Source organism: Elephas maximus, chromosome 6 (genome assembly GCF_024166365.1).
Source record: "Elephas maximus indicus isolate mEleMax1 chromosome 6, mEleMax1 primary haplotype, whole genome shotgun sequence".
NCBI classification, from domain to species: Eukaryota; Metazoa; Chordata; class Mammalia; order Proboscidea; family Elephantidae; genus Elephas; species Elephas maximus.
Window position 1 is genome coordinate 88706612 of NC_064824.1, and position 19688 is coordinate 88726299.

Consider the following 19688-nt stretch of genomic DNA (forward strand, 5'->3'; position numbering starts at 1 on the left):
GTTTTAGAAAGGTCACTCTATAAGCACTGTAGAATATTAGATGGGAAGAAGAATGAAAGCAGAAAAACCATGAAGGAGGCAACCAAAGCAATCTAAGCAAAAAAAAAAAAAAAAATGAAGGCAGTGAGGAGGGCAAAGGAACAGATTAAAGAGCTCTTCATAAAGTGGAATCAGCAGACTTTGGAGATTCATTAGATGAGGGAGAGCAAGAAGATGACATGAAGGTTTTCGGTGAGTGGACAGATGGTAAGGGCCTGCACCCAGAAAAGAAATACTGGAGCAGAAGCAAGCTTGTGGGGAGAAAGGGAAATGAGTTCACTTTTGGAAGGACTGAGCTTTGGCTGGTTGGGACTAAGTGAAGATGGAGAGGTCTGCAGCTCAGAGGAAATTTAGCTGAGACAGATGTAAATACACAAGTGTGTATGTGTGTTTAGATATGTGTGTGTGTTATATACTAACACAATATAATCAGTATATCACAGTACAATATAATATTCAGAGAGAGGAGGGTCGTGTCATAGTGCAGGCAGTAGATACGGTAAGCGCCACAAGAAAATTACAAATGAACAAGGTTCCTTTTATTCTGTGGCCATCACTATATTCAAATTTGAAATGAAGCAGGATGAAAGTCCTAAGTTCTTCTGGATGCAGGCTGAGCTGTCACCACTACATCTGTCAAATAAGAAATAGAGGAACGGGGGATGCTGGTGGGCACACACAGAAACAGGCCTTACACTCGGCCCTTCACTCCTCTCAGGAAAGTGTGGTCAGCTGTTTCTCAAGAAAAACCTGAAGCGAAGCTAGAGCAACCTGCTACACTGCAGCTGGGGAAGGACTGGGTGACCAGCAAGAACTACTCAACAATTACCTCCACTTAAGGAATAGTGCTGAAAACACTCAGGTCCCTTTTCTGGCTAGGAATACTTTTAGCATTAAGCTGGAGAAAAGCAAAGACAGACTGAGGGAAAGAACACCCACCCACTGATGCTGCGAACACCCACCACTCTCTGAAATACAATGAACTTCATAAAAGCCAGGGTCCTCAGGCGACTCCACAGAGCAGGGAATTTACACGAGGACACAGTATACTCCACTGTGACACTGTATAATCATTTACTCTTAACATTGTGAAGAAATGCTTAAGCTTTTATATATACAAACAAATTTGCAGAGTTTGAAAGTCTGAGATGCAAATACAAAAACCCAGGTAAGGCAAGTCTCAAAAAAAAAAAAGCATGAGAAAGAAGGACCTCTGTCAAATATGGGATTCCAAAAATGAAAAATGCATTCCTGCATGGTTTTGTCTAAATACAAGAGCACAAAGGAGAAAGCAGAATCAGTGCTACAAAATATAAAGCAACCAATGCTGAACTGCAGTTTTGGGTATATCTGAGATGCAAATGGCTCCTGGCCAAGGGCTTCACAAGGAAAAGGCCATTCCCAGGACATCAAAGGTTTAGCAGCAAGCTGTAGAAAAGATGTGTCTTAGAAGGCAGTGTAGAACCTGGAAGAATCTAAGCAAACTGATGAGAACACATTAAAAGCCCTGATAGTAAGCAGCAGAGACAGGATTAGAACAAGGTCACCTGACCTGCCTTCTAGTATTCCATGCTCAGCCTACACATGGCCTCCTGTGGAGTCTCTCAGCAGGAACCAGGGCTAAGTGGCAGACTAGAGTTGAGAACTTTATATGGCCCTTGATAAGGGAGGGAAAGTCCTACCTATTGTAGGAAAGGGACCCATTCCAGTGGGGCAAGACAGTAAAGGGCACGAGGGCCACAGGCCCCAGCAGCCCCAGTCCTCATAAAGATGTTTTACTTCCAGCCAGTTCTGTCTTTGCGGTTACTTTTAGTAGCACATGATGCTCTGGCAGTGTTTGTGCCTCCAGGGCTCTTCCCTGCAATTTCTCTCCTAGTAGGCTCCGCTGCTTTAAGGGCTTGAATCAAGGCCCAGTAGAACCATTGGTAGTGATCCGAGGGGATATCTTCTTTGTGATGCCTGAGATTTGCAAACGAACGCTGCCTTGACATGAAGTTTTCTCCGTTTGGTCCAAGACTGCCTCCTAAATCATTTCATACCTGTAGCTCTTAAGAACAAGATGCAATTTAAGTATAGTGCAATCATTTGAATTTAGGGGTAAACGCTTCTGTTGTCCAAGTCATCTTGTACTCAGATTACCACAAGGAGTCCCTGGGTACAAATGGTTAATGCACTCAGCTGCTAACCAAGAATTTGGAGGTTCAGACAACCAAGGGGCACCTCAGAAGAACGGCCTGGTAATCTACTTCCGAAAAAGCTACCATTGAGAACCCTAGGGAGCACAGTTCTACCCTGATACACCTAAGCTCACCATGAGTTGGAGTCGACTCAATGACAACTACTGCTTTTTTTTTTTTTTTAATATCAACTCAATTTTATTATGTAATATAATGAACCATAAAATTGTATATACATATACATATATATAATATTTAGATGAAAGTTTACAGAAAAAACTAGTTTCTCATTAAACAATTAGTACACATACTATTTTGTGACATTGGTTACCAACCCCACCACATGTCAACACTCTCCCTTCTTGACCTTGGATGCCCAATAACCAGCTTTCCTGTCCCCTCCTGCCTCTAAGCCTTGCCTCTGGGCTGGTGTGCCCCTTTAGTCTCATTTTGCTTCACGGGCCTGTCTAACCTTTGGCTGAAGGGTGAACCTGAGGAGTGACTTCATTACTGAGCTAAAAGCTTGTCCCGGTGCCATACTTTCTGGGCTAACTATTGGGTTTTTAATAGCTTTCCAGATGGTCTCCCTGTTTCCAGAATTGCCCCCTACAACTTATTCTCCATATAGATCTTTTCTTTTTTTTTTTTTTTTTAAACATAATCCTGTAAAGACGTCAATCAGAGCACCGCCCCCGCCTCCGTGCGCCTCCAGGACTTCGTCTCCTACACTTCCCACCCACTCCGGCTGCTCCAACCACACCAACCTTCCAGCTCCTCCTCAAAATGCCAAGCCCACCCCCGCCTCAAGTCTTCGTACTTGCTGTTTTCTTGGCCTGCAACTCACTTCCCCCAGATCTTGGCAGAGCTTGCTCCTTCCGATAATTTATGTGTTTGCTCAAACGTCACCTTTTTAGGAAGGCTTTCTCTGACCCCACTATCTAAAATAGCACACTTCGACTACCTTCACCCCCTTTCTTCTTACTCTGCTTTACTTTTTCATCATATTGCACATGGTTTTATTACCTTATACTCTGTCTCCTCATGAAGTAAGGAATGATGCATGTTCATTGCTACATACCCACCATTTAAAAAGCTCTGAGTTAAATATTTGTCCTCTGTGCGTTGTAATTTGAGAGGATTATTGGGTCGCTATGAGCCAGAATCGACTCGATGGCAACAGGTTTGGTTTTTTTTGTTTACTGGGTTATTTAGGCATGCGCCGCCTAGCCAGTGAAAGCTTGGCTAATCTTTATAAGAGCCTCACCTATGCCAGTTAGCACCATAAAAGGAGATGCCCGCTGGCCCTCCCTTTGAGACAAGCTGACGTAATAGGGCACCTTCTTCAGTTTGTTTTCGTTTTACTCTTATTTGGTATATCAGTATATTCTGGGTAAGGGACCTCCCAGTTAGAAGAAAAGAACTTGCTCTTAATTTCACCTCGGCCTTCAACCAGATTAAAGAAAGTAAAGATGAAAGTAAGCTGTTCTGAATACCAATGCCGATAGACATGCTCCTAAAAATGTTTCCAACAGTGTTCTCCACTGCAATTTTCCAGAGTGGCCTCTGGCTTTTGAGGTGAGGTTAATGTAGAATTTACATAATACATGAGATGTCACAGAGAAGGTGTCAGCATTTTATGGTGTCCTCTGGCTGCCCTCCATTCTTATTACCTCTCTCCTTTACCTCAACCAACCCACACAAGAATTCCTAAATATCCAGGGGACTAGGAACTCAGTCAACCACAAGGAGCCACAGGCCTAGCTCCAAGTGAGTTCAGGTGAACCTTGAGCCACAGGCTAGTTAGACTAGGCATGAGACAATGACTTGTGACAATCAAGATTACTATTGAAGCAGGCCTACTGCCTTCCTAGAGTGACCCAGCTCTTTTCGTCATAGATTGATTAGGCCTCTCCTCCCTTCAGCAGTCTGCTTCTGGGGGTATTTCACTATTCAGTTTCTATCTCCTCTATCTCCACCTGAGGGAGGAAAACAGAAAACATAGCCAGTTTGACTATTTATTTGCAACTCTATCTCCTGATTAACCCCTGACACTGAAGGCTATTCAGCTGCTTACATGTCTGCAGTTTGCACTTACTCATGCTACTCCAGTCTTTGCTGGTTAATTGTGCAAGGATATAACCTCCTGGTGGGAGATGTAGGCAAACACAAATACATCACAGCAGCAATCTCTCTAGGATGTAATTCAGAAAATGAAATGGAATTTCCAGGAATTTATAAAAACTTAATAATAATCATTCCTTTGGTCAGAAAAGAATGATACTTGCCTCGGCAGAGCCACTGCTTCCATTTGAGACTGAAACATTCCCATGCTGGAGGGTAACCCATAACCTATTGACTTCCTCAAACCTGATTTAGGCCAGGAGAAAGACCTAGAAGTGTGGGTCATCCCAGCTCTGTCTTAAGGAATATCTGTGGGACAAACTCTGAATGTCATCCTTATTATGGCTACCCCAGCAAGGCTGTGTTTCCAAGCCATGGAATTAGCATCTCCTTCCTTAACTCCCTGTAGTCCTCACAGGTTCTCTTGATTCTTTCAATAAACCTGACTTCTGGAGAATATATTTCTAGACAGTTGTGTCCAGACTGCTAAAACAAGTACATGAGGCATTAACTATTTACATCACCAAAGGATTTGAGTTAGGGTTACCCGAACCCAGCAGTATTTTTAAATGCCACTCAGTTTACAAATATCCAATTAATCTAATTTTAGGACTATATATCATATATTAAAAAGTAACAGCTGCATATCAACTACTTTAATTAACAAATTGAACTTAAAATCACTCCTATATATTGTACTTTTGCCACCAGGGCTCCTGTCATTTATTAGTTTGCCTAAATGCATAAGTATATATTCAAACTAAAGAATTTAGTCATATGTAAGGTAAAAATATTCAGTCAAAACCAGAAAAGAGCAGGTAGTACTTAAGCCTACTTATAGAGCATGCTAAAAATAAAAAGCACAAACACTTCTCAAATCTTAGCAGGTCTTAAACAGCCCCCAACATAAAAATATTTCAGCAATGTTCCTCCTGAAAACTTAACCTTAGATGGCTCTCAGACGGGAAAAAGAATCTTCAGATTAGACTATCACAGGGTAATATCACATTAAATTATACTGCCGTTTTCTCCATTTGATTTATAACTGTTTTTCTTTTGGGGCAAGGGAAAGGGAGGTAGAAGTATATAAAAAAACAAACAAAAAACCAACAAACCTTAACTCATGAGAGTTCAAATGAAGGAAGAGTTTTTGTTTTTTTTGTTGTTGTTGTTTGTTTTAACAAATTCTCATTTTCAAAGGAGTTAGCAAGTAGCACCAAAGTCACAAAGGTAATTTTTCTATTAAGCCCCGTTTCTTTTTATTTGTTTCATTTTTTAACCTGACTTGAGTATAAATCTTCGTTTTTATTTCTCCAAGAATATGAGTAAAGAATGAAACTGAAATTAGCACATGCTAAGGTCTGATGTTAACTTCAAATACAGATGTTTATTCTCCACAGGTGAATTTGAAAGCTGTGATTTTGAACAGTTTGTTACAGTTGATGCCTGAACTTCATTTCAGCATCACATGGTTTCTGGAGATCTCTCACCCAGTGGTTGCAAACCAACCGTAACTCCTGGCTTGTAGTTTTTCTTCCTCTCAGCCAATGACCTGTCCCTCCTGTGCCAACTGCTTCTGACTTTCCTCCAGTGTGACAGAAAGCTGGCCTTGGTCAGGATGTTCTCCATTTTATGGAAAGCAGTGTGTTCACGACAGAATTTTAGAACAGGAAGGCACCTTAAGTCTCTCACATTACAGATGTGCCCTATTTTATGAAAGGAAGTACCAGTTATTCGTCTCAGGATTCCTCACAAAACAACAGACTTTCAGAGTGGCAACAGTTCTTAGACTTCATCTAGTCCAGAGGTTCCAACATGGTGTCACTGGCACATCACAGGATCCTGGCTGCTTCACAGTACACACTGTAAAGCTTATCTGGAATGGTAAGCGTCACTATATGGCTACAGAGGTTGCCGTTTTTCATAGCTGTGGACTAAGTGTCCACCGTGCATGTCTCAGGCAGAACAGAAACTCTGATATGCATTTCTAAATGTCTTTGATTAACAAAATAGAGAAGTAAACTGTTACCACTAAATGTGGTAAGACAAACTTGAAAAAGTGTTCCCTGGTGAAGAAAATATTGGAAACCATTCAGCCAACAGAACATCTTGATTTTACTGACGAGAACACTACAGACCAAAAAGGTTATGTGCTTAGACCAAGGTTTATACTACCAGTAGGTGACTGAATGTAACGACTGAAATAGAATCCAAGGTTTTGGGTGTTGGTCCGCGGCAACATTCAATTCCCTGGGTGCTGCCATGCCCATCCTCCTTCCTCTCAGATAGATCTGTATTGTATTTTTTTTAATCAATATATCCTGGCTACAGCTCTTACTACTAAGCCTTCTTTTCCTCATCTGTAAAATGGGTATAATAACAGTATGTACCCCCATAGGGATACTATAAGTATTAAATAAGATAATGCAGTTAAAGCACTTTTAACACATCTGGCAGGTAGTAAACAGTCACTGTGTGTTCAATGAAAGCTGTTATAGAATGGATCCACAAAGTGTAACTCTGCAAGAATTCCTGGGTTGGCATTTGTGGCAGAGCCTGAAAATTGACTAGCCAACATTCATTCTCCCCTTCATCCCTAAACACCCAATGCTGATTTTATTGGCGGGGATGGGGTGGGGGGAAGGGGGGCATATGTCCAGCTAAAAAACCTCACTGGGCAGCCTCCCTTACAACCAGGGGTGGCCAACGAAATGAAGGGAAGTTGGTGGAGGGAGCACCCAGGAAATCTTTTCAGAGATTTTATGGACAAAGAAATAAAACACAGGGATGCTAACTAAGCAAATTAGTAGCAGTTCTAGAGTAAAAAGTTGATTTTCCTGACTCCCCTTCTGTGCCAAGATCTTGAGAACATTCCATAGATACCCCTAACAACATGACGAGCTGCTGTCTCTTCTTGCCTGTCAGTCATTGTGCACACTTTAAAAAAACATCACATTAATCCCGTGAGGCGTCATTATCAGTGTTTTAATATGACCAGTTACGTGCCTCCCTCCAGGTCACACATCTGATCGGGGCAGCGGAATTTCGGTCTAATTCTAACACTAAAGCTCTAGTCTCGGCTCCCAAGGAATAGCTACATAAATTATGAGAATTTCAACATAAACTGTAGAAAAAGCCCTGTGTTGAAAGGGGACCGGTAAATTCTAGGATGGGCTGTGCCAGCTACTAGCTGTGTGACCTTAAATCATTACATTTCTGAGTTTTGGTTGCTTCTTCTGTAAAACAAGGAAACTGGGTAAGACTTTGAGCTTTGCTGTTGCTTCTAGTTCTAAAATGATAAAACGTCCAAGAGCCAGCGGAGAACCCAGAAGTCCAGATGGCAGAAAGGGACGGTACGACCTGTGCAGGCCGCTACGCGCGCCCGCTACCGGGTGCCCGGGTTACCTGACAACGCCGCCGCCACGGCCTCCTCCCCAGGCGCCACGCCCGCGGGCACTGTGACCAGGAGTGGCAGCCAGAGCAGCAGCCACCGCAGCCCCGGGGGCGGCCGCATCCCGCCCGAACGTCGGCTCCGCGCGGCCTGCCCGGGGCAGGAACCCCTGGGAGCCGACTAGGCCGAGAGCAGCGGAAATGGCGCGCGGCCCCGGAGGAGGAGGAGACGGTGGCAGAGAGGCCAGCACGCGGGAGAGGCGGAGACTCCGCCTCCGGGGCCGGAGACTAGAAGCTCCGCTCCGCCTGCGACCTCCCGGCGGCCTGGCACAGCTCCCTTTGCCCTGCTTCAGCCCCTCCAGGTCCTCTTCGGCCTCCCAGCCCTCTGTCCTCCCGGACCTCCCAAACTAACCCCTGATCTCCGCAGCGGCCGAGGAGGGCTGCCTGTGAGTTTTGCCCCAAACTTGCCTGACAGGCGAGGTGTGGGGGCTTAGTTCTCAAAGCTCCCATCGGTGACACCCTCTTTCAACAACTCCTGGCCTTTTTATTTAAAAAAGGTCAGTTTCTTTGTTTTTCTTTTATATGTTTTATGTTTTTCCTTTTTGTTAGTAACAATAGCACATTGGAAATTTGGTTCATTAAGTAACATTGCGTGTCTGAGTTCCTACAGTCCACATTTCAGAGTATAAAGAGGCCGTGAAATGTTCCCTCACCGATGTAACAATCAGATATCCCTTAATATCAACTTGTGTTTAAAATATATATATACTTGGGGGAGTGACGTTAATATTGGTAATTAGTACAGAACTTAACCCCACGCATCTGTCAGTTTGTCGTATCGTGGAGCTGCTGTGTTGTGATGCTAGAAGCTATGCCAAAAAACCCAAAAACTAAACCCATTGCCATCAAGTCCATTCTGAGTCATAGCAACCTTATAGGACAGATTAGAACTGCCCCACAGAGTTTCCAAGGAGCACCTGGTAGATTCGAACTGCCTACCTTTCATTAGCAGTCATAGCTATGCCACCAGTATTCAAATACCAGCAGGGTCACCCATGGTAGACAGGTTTCAGCCGAACTTTCAGACTAAGACAGACTGGGAAGAAGGACCTGGAGTTCTACTTCTGAAAAAAAATTAGTCAGTGAAAACCTTCCGAATAGCAGCAGAACATTGTCTGATATAGCGCAGGAAGATGAGCCCCTCAGGTTGGAAGGCACTCAAAACAGGACTGGGGAAGAGCTGCCTCCTCAAAATAGAGTCGACCTTAATGATGTGGATGGAGTCAAGCTTTCCGGACCTGCATTTGCTGATGTGACTCAACTCAAAAGGAAACATCGATTAAAAATGGGAGCGTGGAATGTACAAAGTATGAACCTAGGAAAATTAGAAATCATCATAAATGAAATGGAATGCATAAACATCAATATCCTAGACATCAGTGAGCTGAAATGGACTGAAATTGGCCATTTTGAATCAGCCAATCATATGGTCTACTACCGTGGAAATGACAACTTGAAAAGCAATGGCGTGGCATTCATCCTCAAAAAGAACATTTCAAGATCTATCCTGAAGTACAACACTGTCAGTGGTAGGATAACATCCATTTGCCTAGAAGGAAAACCAGTTAATACAACTCTTATTCAAATTAACACACCAACCACTGAAGCCAAAGATGGAGAACTTGAATAAACCAACTTCTGCCATCTGAAATTGATCAAACATGCAATCATGACACGTTGATAATTACTAGTGATTGCAATGTGAAAGTTGTAAACTAAGAAGGATCAGTAGCTGGAAAATATGGCCTTGGTGGTAGAACTGATGCCAGAAATCGCATGACAGAATTTTACAAGACCAACAACTTCTTCATCGCAAATACCTGTTCTCAACAACATAAACAGCAACTATACATGTGGACCTCACCGGATGGAATACATACGAATCAAATCAACTACTTCTATGAAAAGAAACAATGAAAAAGCTCAATATCATCAGTCAGACCAAGGCCAGGAGCCGACTGTGGAACAGACCATCAGTTGCTCATATGCAAGTTCAAGTTGAAACTGAAGAAAATTAGAACAAGTCCACGAGAGCCAAAGTATGACCTTGAGTATATTTCACCTGAATTTAGAGACCATCTTAAGAATAGATTTGATGCATTAAACACTAATGACCAGACAAGTTGTGGAATGACATCAAGGACATTGTACATAAAGAAAGCAAAAGGTCATTACAAAGACAGGAAAGAAAGAAAAGACCAAAATGGTGTCAGAATAGACTCTGAAAATTGCTCTTGAGCATTGAGTAGCTAAAGCGAATACAAGAAATGATGAAGTAAAAGAGCTGAACACAGGATTTCAAAGGGCAGCTCAGGAAGACAAAGTATTATAATGCCATGTGCAAAGACCTGAAGTTAGAAAACCAAAAGGAAAGAGCATGCCCAGCATTTCTCAAGCTGAAGGAACTGAAGAAAAAATTCAAGCCTTGAGTTGCCATACTGAAGGATTCTATGGGGAAAATACTGAAAGACGCAGGAAGCATCAAAAGAAGATGGAAGGAATACACAGAGTCACTGTACCAAAAAGAATTGGTTGACATTCAGTCATTTCAGGAGGTAGCATATGATCAGGAACCGATGGTAGTTGAAGGAAGAAGTCCAAGTTTGCACTGAAGGCATTGGCGAAAAACAGAGCTCCAGGAATTGATAGAATATCAGTTGAGATGTTTAAACAAACAGATGCAGCACTGGAAGTGTTCACTTATCTATGCCGAGAAATTTGGAACACAGCTACCTGGCCAATCAACTGGAAGAGATCCATATTTATGCCTATTCCCAAGACAGGTGATCTAACTGAACGTGGAAATTATCGAACAGTATCATTAACGTCACTGGCAAGTAAAATTTTTCTGAAGATCTTTCAAAAGCAGCTGCAGCAGTACATTGACAGGGAATTCCAGAAATTCAAGCTGGATTCAGAAAAGGATGTGGAACAAGGGATATCATTGCTGATGTCAAATGGATCCCGGCTGAAAGCAGAGAATACCAGAAAAATGTTTACCTGTGTTTTATTGACTATCCAAAAGCATTTGACTGTGTGGATCATAACAAATTATGTTAACATTGTGAAGAATGGGAATTCCAGAACGCTTAATTGTGCTCATGCAGAACCTGTACATAGACCAAGAGGCAGTGATTCAAACAGAACAACAGGATACCACATGGTTTAAAGTCAGGAAAGGTGTGCATCACCATACGTATTCAGTATGAATGCTGAGCAAATAATATGAGATACTGGACTATATGAAGAACAAGGCGCCAAGATTGGAGGAAGACTCCTTAACAACCTGTGACATGCAAATGACACAAACTTGCTTGCTGAAAGTGAAGAGGTGTTAAAACACTTAATGATGAAGATCAAAGATGACAGCCTTCAGTATGGATTGCACCTCAACAAAAAAATGCAATCCTCAAAAGGACCTACTTAAGTGGAAAATCATACCTTGCTTTTGGATAGGAAGACTTAACATAGTAAAAATGTCTATTCCACCAAAAGCCATCTATACATACAATGCACTTCCGATCCAAATTCCAATGACAGTTTTCAATGTGATGGAGAAACAAATCACCAACTTCATATGGAAGGGAAAGAAGCCTCGGATAAGTAAAGCATTACCGAAAAGGAAGAAGAAAGTGGGAGACCTCACTCTACCTGATTTTAGAACCTATTATACAGCCACAGTAGTCAAAACAGCCTGGTACTGGTACAACAACAGGCACATAGACCAATGGAACAGAATTGAGAACCCAGATATAAATCCATCCACATATACGCAGCTGATATTTGACAAAGGCCCAGTGTCAGTGAATTGGGGAAAACATAGTCTTTTTAACAAATGGTGCTGGCATAACTGGATATCCATTTGCAAAAAAATGAAACAGGACCCATACCTCACACCATGCACAAAAACTAACTCCAAGTGGATCAAGACCTAAACATAAAGACTAAAACGATAAAAATCATGGAAGAAAAAATAGGGACAACGTTAGGAGTCCTAATACAAGGCATAAACAGAATACAAAACATTACCAAAAATGACAAAGAGAAACCAGATAACTGGGAGGTCCTAAAAATCAAACACCTATGCTCATCTAAAGACTTCACCAAGAGAGTAAAAAGACCATCTACAGATTGGGAAAGAATTTTCAGTTATGACATCTCCGACCAGCTCCTGATCTCTAGAATCTATATGATTCTGTTAAAACTCAACCACAAAAAGACAAACAACCCAATCAAGAAGTGGGCAAAGGATATGAACACGCACTTCGCTAAAGAAGATATTCGGGCAGCTAACAGATACATGAGAAAATGCTCTCGATCATTAGCCATTAGAGAAATGCAAATTAAAACTACGATGAGATTCCATCTCACTCCAACAAGGCTGGCATTAATCCAAAAAACACAAAATAATAAATGTTGGAGAGGCTGCGGAGAGATTGGAACTCTTATACACCGCTGGTGGGAATGTAAAATGGTACAACCACTTTGGAAATCTATCTGGCATTTTCTTAAACAGTTAGAAATAGAACTACCATACAACCCAGAAATCCCACTCCTTGGAATATACCCTAGAGAAATAAGAGCCTTCACACAAACAGATATATGCACATCCATGTTTATTGCAGCTCTGTTTACAATAGCAAAAAGCTGGAAGCAACCAAGGTGTCCACCAATGGATGAATGGTTAAATAAATTGTGGTATATTCACACAATGGAATACTACGCATTGATAAAGAACAGTGACAAATCTGTGGTACATTTCATAACATGGAGGAACCTGGAAGGCATTATGCTGAGTGAAATTAGTCAGAGGCAAAAGGACAAATATTGTATAAGACCACTATTATAAGAAATAGTATAAACTGAGAAGAACACATACTTTTGTGGTTACGGGGGGGGGGGGAGGGAGGGTGGGAGAGGGTTATTTACTGATTAGTTAGTAGATAAGAACTACTTTAGGTGACGGGAAGGACAATACTCAATACACAGAAGGTCAGCTCAACTGGACCGGACCAAAAGCAAAGAAGTTTCCGGGATAAACTGAATGCTTCAAAGGTTAGCGGAGCAAGGGCGGGGGTTTGGGGACTATGGCTTAAGGGGACTTCTAAGTCAATTGGCAAAATAATTCTATTATGAAAACATTCTGCATCCCATTTTGAAATGTGGCATCTGGCGTCTTAAATGCTAACAAGTGGCCATCTAAGATGCATCAATTGGTCTCAACCCACCTGGATCAAAGGAGAATGAAGGACACCAAAGTCACACAATAACTATGAGCCCAAGAGACAGAAAGGACCACATGAACCGGAGAGTTACATCATCCTGAGACCAGAAGAACTAGATGGTGCCCGGCCACAACTGATGACTGCCCTGACAGAGAGCACAACAGAGAACCCCTGAGGGAGCAGGAGAATAGTGGGATGCATACCCCAAATTCTCATAAAAAGACCAGACTTAATGATCTGACTGAGACTAGAGGAATCCCGGCAGTCATGGTCCCCAAACCTTCTGTTGGCCCAGGACAGGAACCATTCCCGAAGACAACTCATCAGACATGGAAGGGACCGGACAATGGGTTGGAGAGAGATGCTGATGAAGAGTGAGCTACTTGTATCAGGTGGACACTTGAGACTGTGTTGGCATCTCCTGTCTGGAAGGGAGATAGGAGGGTAGAGAGGGTCAGAAGCTGGCAAAATTGTCAGGAAAGGAGAGACTGGAAGGGCTGACTCATTAGGGGGAGAGTAAGTGTGAGTATGGAGTAAGGTGTATATAAGCTTATATGTGACAGACTGACTTGATTTGTAAACATTCACTTAAAGCTCAATAAAAATTATTAAAAAAAAAAGTAGATTAGATGCAGAGATACACATACACGAGGTAAGACAGATGCCATGTGAGGGTCGCCAAAGAATCAAGGAATGCCCAGGGCTACTGACAAGGAAGAAATTGACATGGCCGAGACACTGATTTGGACTTTTCACCTCCAGGACTGTGAGAAAATAAACTTCTGTTCTTTAAAGCCAAAAAAAAAAAAAAAAAATGCAATCCTCAACATAAAGAAAACAAAAATCCACACAACTGGGCCAATAAGCAACATCATGATAAACGGAGAAAAGATTGAAGTTGTCAAGTATTTCATTTTACTTGGGTCCACAATCAACACCTATGGAAGCAGCAGTCAAGGAATCAAACGACATATTACATTGGGCAATCTGTTGCAAAAGACCTCTTTAAAGTGTTAAGAAGCAAGTATGGCACATTTAGGCTAAGGTACGCCTGACCTAAGCCATGGTATTTTCATTTGCCTCATATGCATGTGAAAGCTGGACAATGAATAAGGAAGACTGAAGAAGAATTGATGTCTTTGAATTATGGTGTTGGTGAAGAATATTGAATGTATCATGGACTGCCAAAGAATGAACAAATCTGTATTGGAAGAAGTACAGCCAAAATGCTCCTTAGAAGCAAGGATAGCAAGACTTCATCTCACATACTTTGGACATGTTATCAGGAAGGATCAGTCCCTGGAGAAGTACATCATGCAGTGACTGGAACAATGGTCTCAAGCATAACTACAACTGTGAGGATGGTGCCAGACCAGGCACTGTTTTGTTCTCTTGTACATAGGGTTGCTGTGAGTCGGAACCAACAACAACAACATAGAATCTACAATCTTAAATAATACAGTGCTGTGCTTTTTATTATTTTTAAACAACAGACCTTCCATGGGCTCTGGGAATCCATTAATGTGATTTAATATACCATTTTTAACACTTAGTAGGACAAAAGTTCATTTCCTCTTCTCTGATTTCATCTTCTCCTGAGGAACCTTACGTCTATACCTGTTGCGGTCAAGTTGATTCCGACTCATAGAGACCCTATAGGATAGAGTAGAACTGCCCCATAGGGTTTCCAAGGAGTGGCTGGTGAATTTGAACTATGGACCTTTTGGTTCACAGTTGAGCTCCTAATCATTGCTCCAACAAGGCTCCACAGGGGACTGAATTGTAATAGAGATCAGCCTCTAAAAGGAGCTTAGCCTTATTTATTCTTAAAAGTCTGAGTAAAAAAAAAAACTAACTAAAAGATTTCCTGGCTTCAAAATAAGGTTTAACCTACTTCCCTCAAGCCCTTAGCACCATGTGTATGCCCATATATGCTTTTAGAAAGTTCAGAAATTTCCATGTAAGGGACTCTTCAGGGTGATGGTTCCTACAAATAAACTCTCATTACTTGTTATTACATTTCTGACCCCTGCAGAATGTCTCCAGAAAAGTGGTAGAGCCCTTGGTCCAGTTCTTTTCCCTGTGTTCCCCTGGGAGGTGTGTACTTGCCTTTTCCATAGCCTTTGTTTTTCAACCTAACCACATTTGTTTTTATTTACTTTAATTTTGGACGGCACCATGGAAAGTGGCTGTAAGAAACAACTGAATTCTTTAATGTTTTCTGCAGCTGTATCTGGTAGAGGAATAAAACAGCAGGCAAACCAGTGGAATGGAATTGAAAGTCTAGAAATAAATCCATACATATATGGTCAACTGTTTTTCAACAAGGGTGCTTAGTCCATTCAATGGGGAAGGAAGAGTTTCATCCATAAATGGTACTGGGAAAATTGGATTTCTACATACAGAAGACTGAATCAGCATCCATGCCTTACACCATACACAAAAAGCAATTTAGAATGGACCCAAGACCTAAATGTGAAAACTAAAACCACAAAATTCTTAGAAGAAGGGGGTGATACTGTGGGACCTAGTGTTTAACAATAGATTATCAGATTATATATATATTATTAGTTATCAGATATGACAACAAAAGCTCAAAGAACCAAAGGCAAAATAGATAAATGGACCCTCATAAAAATTAAATCCTTTTGTATATCTGAAGACTTTATCAACAAAGTGAAAAGACACCCCACCGACTGGGACAACAATTTAGAGAAACAAATATCAAACGAGGGCCTAATATCAAAATATATATATATATATATATTTTTTTATATATATATATATATATATATATATATATATATATATACAGTACAACAAGATGGTATCTGGCTACCACCACTGAATGCTCTGACAGGGGTCACAATAGAGGGTCTTAGACAGATCTGGAGAAAAATGTAGAACAAAATTCTAACTCAAAAAGAAAGACCAGACTTGCTGGCCTGACAGAGACTGGAGAAACCCTGAGAGTATCGCCCCCGGATACACTCTTTCAGCCCAGTAATGAGGTCACTCCTGAGGTTCACCCTTTAGCCAAAGATTGAACAGGCCCATGGAACAAAAGACTAAAGGGGCACGCCAGCCCTGGCGCAGGGTTTGGAAGGCAGGAGGGAACAGGAAGCTGATAATAGGGAACCCAGGGTTGAAAGGGAAGAGTGTTGACATGTCCTGGGGTTAACCAATGTCATAGAACAATGTGTGTGCTACCTGTTTGATGAGAAACTAGTTTGTTCTGTAAACCTTCATCTAAAGTACAATAAAAAAGAAGAAAAAATCATTTTGCATGAGACCAAATGGTCAACAATGACTTTAAAACAAATATGAGAATGTAAAGGAGAGGGAAAACTAGATTAATGGAAGCAGGAAAACCAAAATGGAAATATTGAGAGTGTTCACACGTTGTGAAGAATGTAACCAATGTCACTGAAAAACTTGTGTAGAAATTGTTGAATGGGTACCCAAAATATTGTATAAAACTTCACCAAAAACACAATAAGATACTATTTTTTTTTTAATTTTTATTGTACTTTAAGTGAAAGTTTATAAATCAAGTTAGTCTCTCATACAAAAACTTGTATACACCTTGCTATATACTCCTAGTTGCTCTCCCCCTAATGAGGCAACACACTCCATCTCTCCACCCTGTATTTCATGTCTATTTAGCCAGCTTCTGTCCACCTCGACCTTCACATCTCCCCTCCAGAGAAGAGCTGCCCACGTAGTCTCATGTGTCTACTTGATCCAAGAGGCTCCCTTCTCACTGCTATCATTTTCTCTCTTACAGTCCAGTCCAATCTCTGAAGAGTTGACTTTGGGAATGGTTCCTGTCTTAGGCTAACAGAAGGTCTGGGGACCGTGACCTCCAGGGTCCTTCTAGTCTCAGTCAGACCATTAAGTCTGGTCTTTGTATGAGAATTTGGGGTCTGCATCCCACTGCTCTCTTGCTCCCTCAGGGGTTCTCTGTTGTGTTCCCTGTCATGGCAGTCATTAGTTCTTCTGGTCTCAGGCTGATGTAATCTCTGGTTTATGTGGCCATTTCTGACCCTTGGGCTTATAATTACCTGTGTCTTTGGTGTTCTTCATTCTCCTTTGATCCAGGTGGGTAGAGACCAATTGATGCATCTTAGATGGCCACTTGCTAGTGTTTAAGACCCCAGACACCACTCTCCAAAGTGGGATGCAGAATGTTTTCTTAATAAATTTTTTTATGCCTGTTGACTTAGATGTCCCCGGAAACCATGGTCCCCAAACCCCTGCTTCTGCTGTGCTGGCCTTCGAAGCCTTCAGTTTATTCAGGAAACTTCTTTGCTTTCGGTTTAGTCCAGTTGTGCTGACCTCTCCTGTATTGTGTGTTGTCTTTCCCTTCACCTAAATTATTTCTTGTCTACTATCTAATTAGCGAATACCCCCTCCCTCCCTCCCTTCCCCTTCTCATAGCCATCAAAGAATATTTTCTTCTCTGTTTAAACTATTTCTTGAGTTCTTATAATAGTGGTCACATACAATATTTGTCCTTTTGCAACTGACTAATTTCACTCAGCATAACGCCTTCCAGATTCCTCCATGTTATGAAATGTTTCACAGATTCATCGTTGTTCTTTATCGATACATAGTATTCCATTGTGTGAATATACCATAATTTATTTATCCATTCATCCATTGATGGGCACCTTGGTTGCTTCCAACTTTTTGCTGTTGTAAACAGTGCTGCAATGAACATGGGTGTGCATATATCTGTTTGTGCAAAGGCTCTTATTTCTCTAGGCTGTATTCCAAGGAGTGGGATTGCTGGATCATATGGTAGTTCTATTTCTAGCTTTAAAATACTATTAAAAAAAGAAAAAGAAAAAAAATATATACATTAGTATAAAACTTCTACAGCTTAACAACAAAACGACAAGCAGTCTGTTCAAAAAACAGGCAAAGAACTTGAACAGGTAGTTCACAAAGAGGCTATTCAAATGGCTAACAAGACCATGAAAAGATGCTCTACATCTTTAGCTGAAGTCAAGTGGATTATGACTCATTAGCCAATAGATAGATGTAAATCAAAACCACAATGAGATATCACCGCTCCCTCAATTTAATGGCAATGATAAACAAACAAACGAACAAAACAGAAAACGACAGATACTGGTGAGGTTGTGGAGAAACTGGAAACCTCATCCATTGTTGGTGGGAATGTAAAATGGTGCACCCACTGTGGAAAACAGTTTGGCAATTCCTCAAACAGTTGAACATTGTTGTTGTTAGATGCTCTTCACTCAGTTCTGACTTATAGTGACCCTGTGTACAACACAATGAAACACTACCCAATACTGAGCCATTCTCACAGCTGGACCAATAACCAACACCATGATAAATGGAGAAAATATTGAAGTTGTCAAGAATTTCATCTTACTTGGATCCACAGTCAGCACCTATGGAAGCAGATGGTAAATTAAACAACGTATTGCATTAGGCAAATCTGCTGCAAAAGCCTCTTTAAAATGTTGAAAAGCAAGTATGTCACTTTGAGGACTAAGGTGCGCCTAACCCAAGCCATGGTATTTTCAATCATCTAATATGCATGCAAAAGCTAGACAATGAATAAGGAAGACCAAAGAAGAATTCGATGCTGTTGAATTATGGTGTTGGTGAAAAATATTGAATATACCATGGACTACCAGAAGAACAAACAAATCTGTTTTTGGAAGAAGTACAACCGGAATGCTCCTTAGAAGCAAGGATGGCCAGACTAGTCTCACGTATTTTGGACATGTTATCCGGAAGGACCAGTCCCTGGAGAGGAACATCATGCTTGGTAAGGTAGAGGGTTAATGAAAAAGAGTAAGACCCTCAATGAGATGAATTGACACAGTGGCTGCAACAGTGTGTTCAAACATAGCAATGATCGTGAGGATGGGGCAGGACCGGCAGTGTTTTGGTCGCTGTAGTTGGAACGGACTCAGCAGCACCTAAAACAACAACAACAACGGACTGAGTAAGTATGGTGAAAGTATACAACCCTGTTGCTTACCCTTCCTGATTTTAAACCACATAATATCGCTTTGTTCCATTTGAACAACTATCTCTTGGTCTATATACATGTTGCACATGAGCACACTTAAGTGTTCTGGAATTCCCATTCTTCGTAATTTATCCATAATTTATGATCCACACGCAGTCGAATGCCTTTGCATAGTCAATAAAGCACAGGTAAACGTCTTTCCCTATAGGGTCTCTATGAATTGGAAACGACTCGACAGCAACGGGTTTGGTTTTGGTTTAAACATCTTTCTGGTATTCTTTGCTTTCAGCCAAGATCCATCTGACATTGGCAGTGATATCCCTCATTCCATGTCCTCTTCTGAATCTGGCTTGAAATTCTGGAAGTTCCAGGCTGATGTACTGCTACAACCACTTTTGAATGATCTGCAGCAAAATTTTACTTGCCCGTGATGTCAATGATATTGTCTGATAATTTCCAAATTCTGTTGCCTCACCATTCTTTGGAATAGGCAAGAATATGGATCTTTTCCAGTTGGTTGGCCAGGTAGCTGTCTTCCAAATTTCTTGACATAGATGAATGAGCACTTCCATCAGTGTATCCATTTGTTGAAATATCTCATTTAGTACTCCATCAATTCCTGCAACCTTGTTTTTTGCCAGTACCTTCAGTGTAGCTTGAAAT

General features: G+C 41.4%; 1 protein-coding gene across 8 annotated transcripts in view; it reads right to left on the bottom strand.

The window, feature by feature from the left end:
- NEMP2 (nuclear envelope integral membrane protein 2) overlaps nucleotides 1-7939 on the bottom strand; it is a 102684-nt gene extending 94745 nt beyond the window's left edge. For 7 of the 8 annotated variants that reach the window (XM_049887688.1, XM_049887683.1, XM_049887686.1 and 4 more), the window contains exon 1: nucleotides 7743-7939. In XM_049887688.1, coding sequence (XP_049743645.1) covers nucleotides 7743-7851 — 109 coding nt within the window. In that variant the 5' untranslated portion in view covers nucleotides 7852-7939. Of the gene's footprint in view, nucleotides 1-1721 lie in introns of all 8 variants that reach the window. The other variant, XM_049887682.1, reaches the window with a different exon arrangement.
- Nucleotides 7940-19688: the final 11749 nt, after the last annotated feature.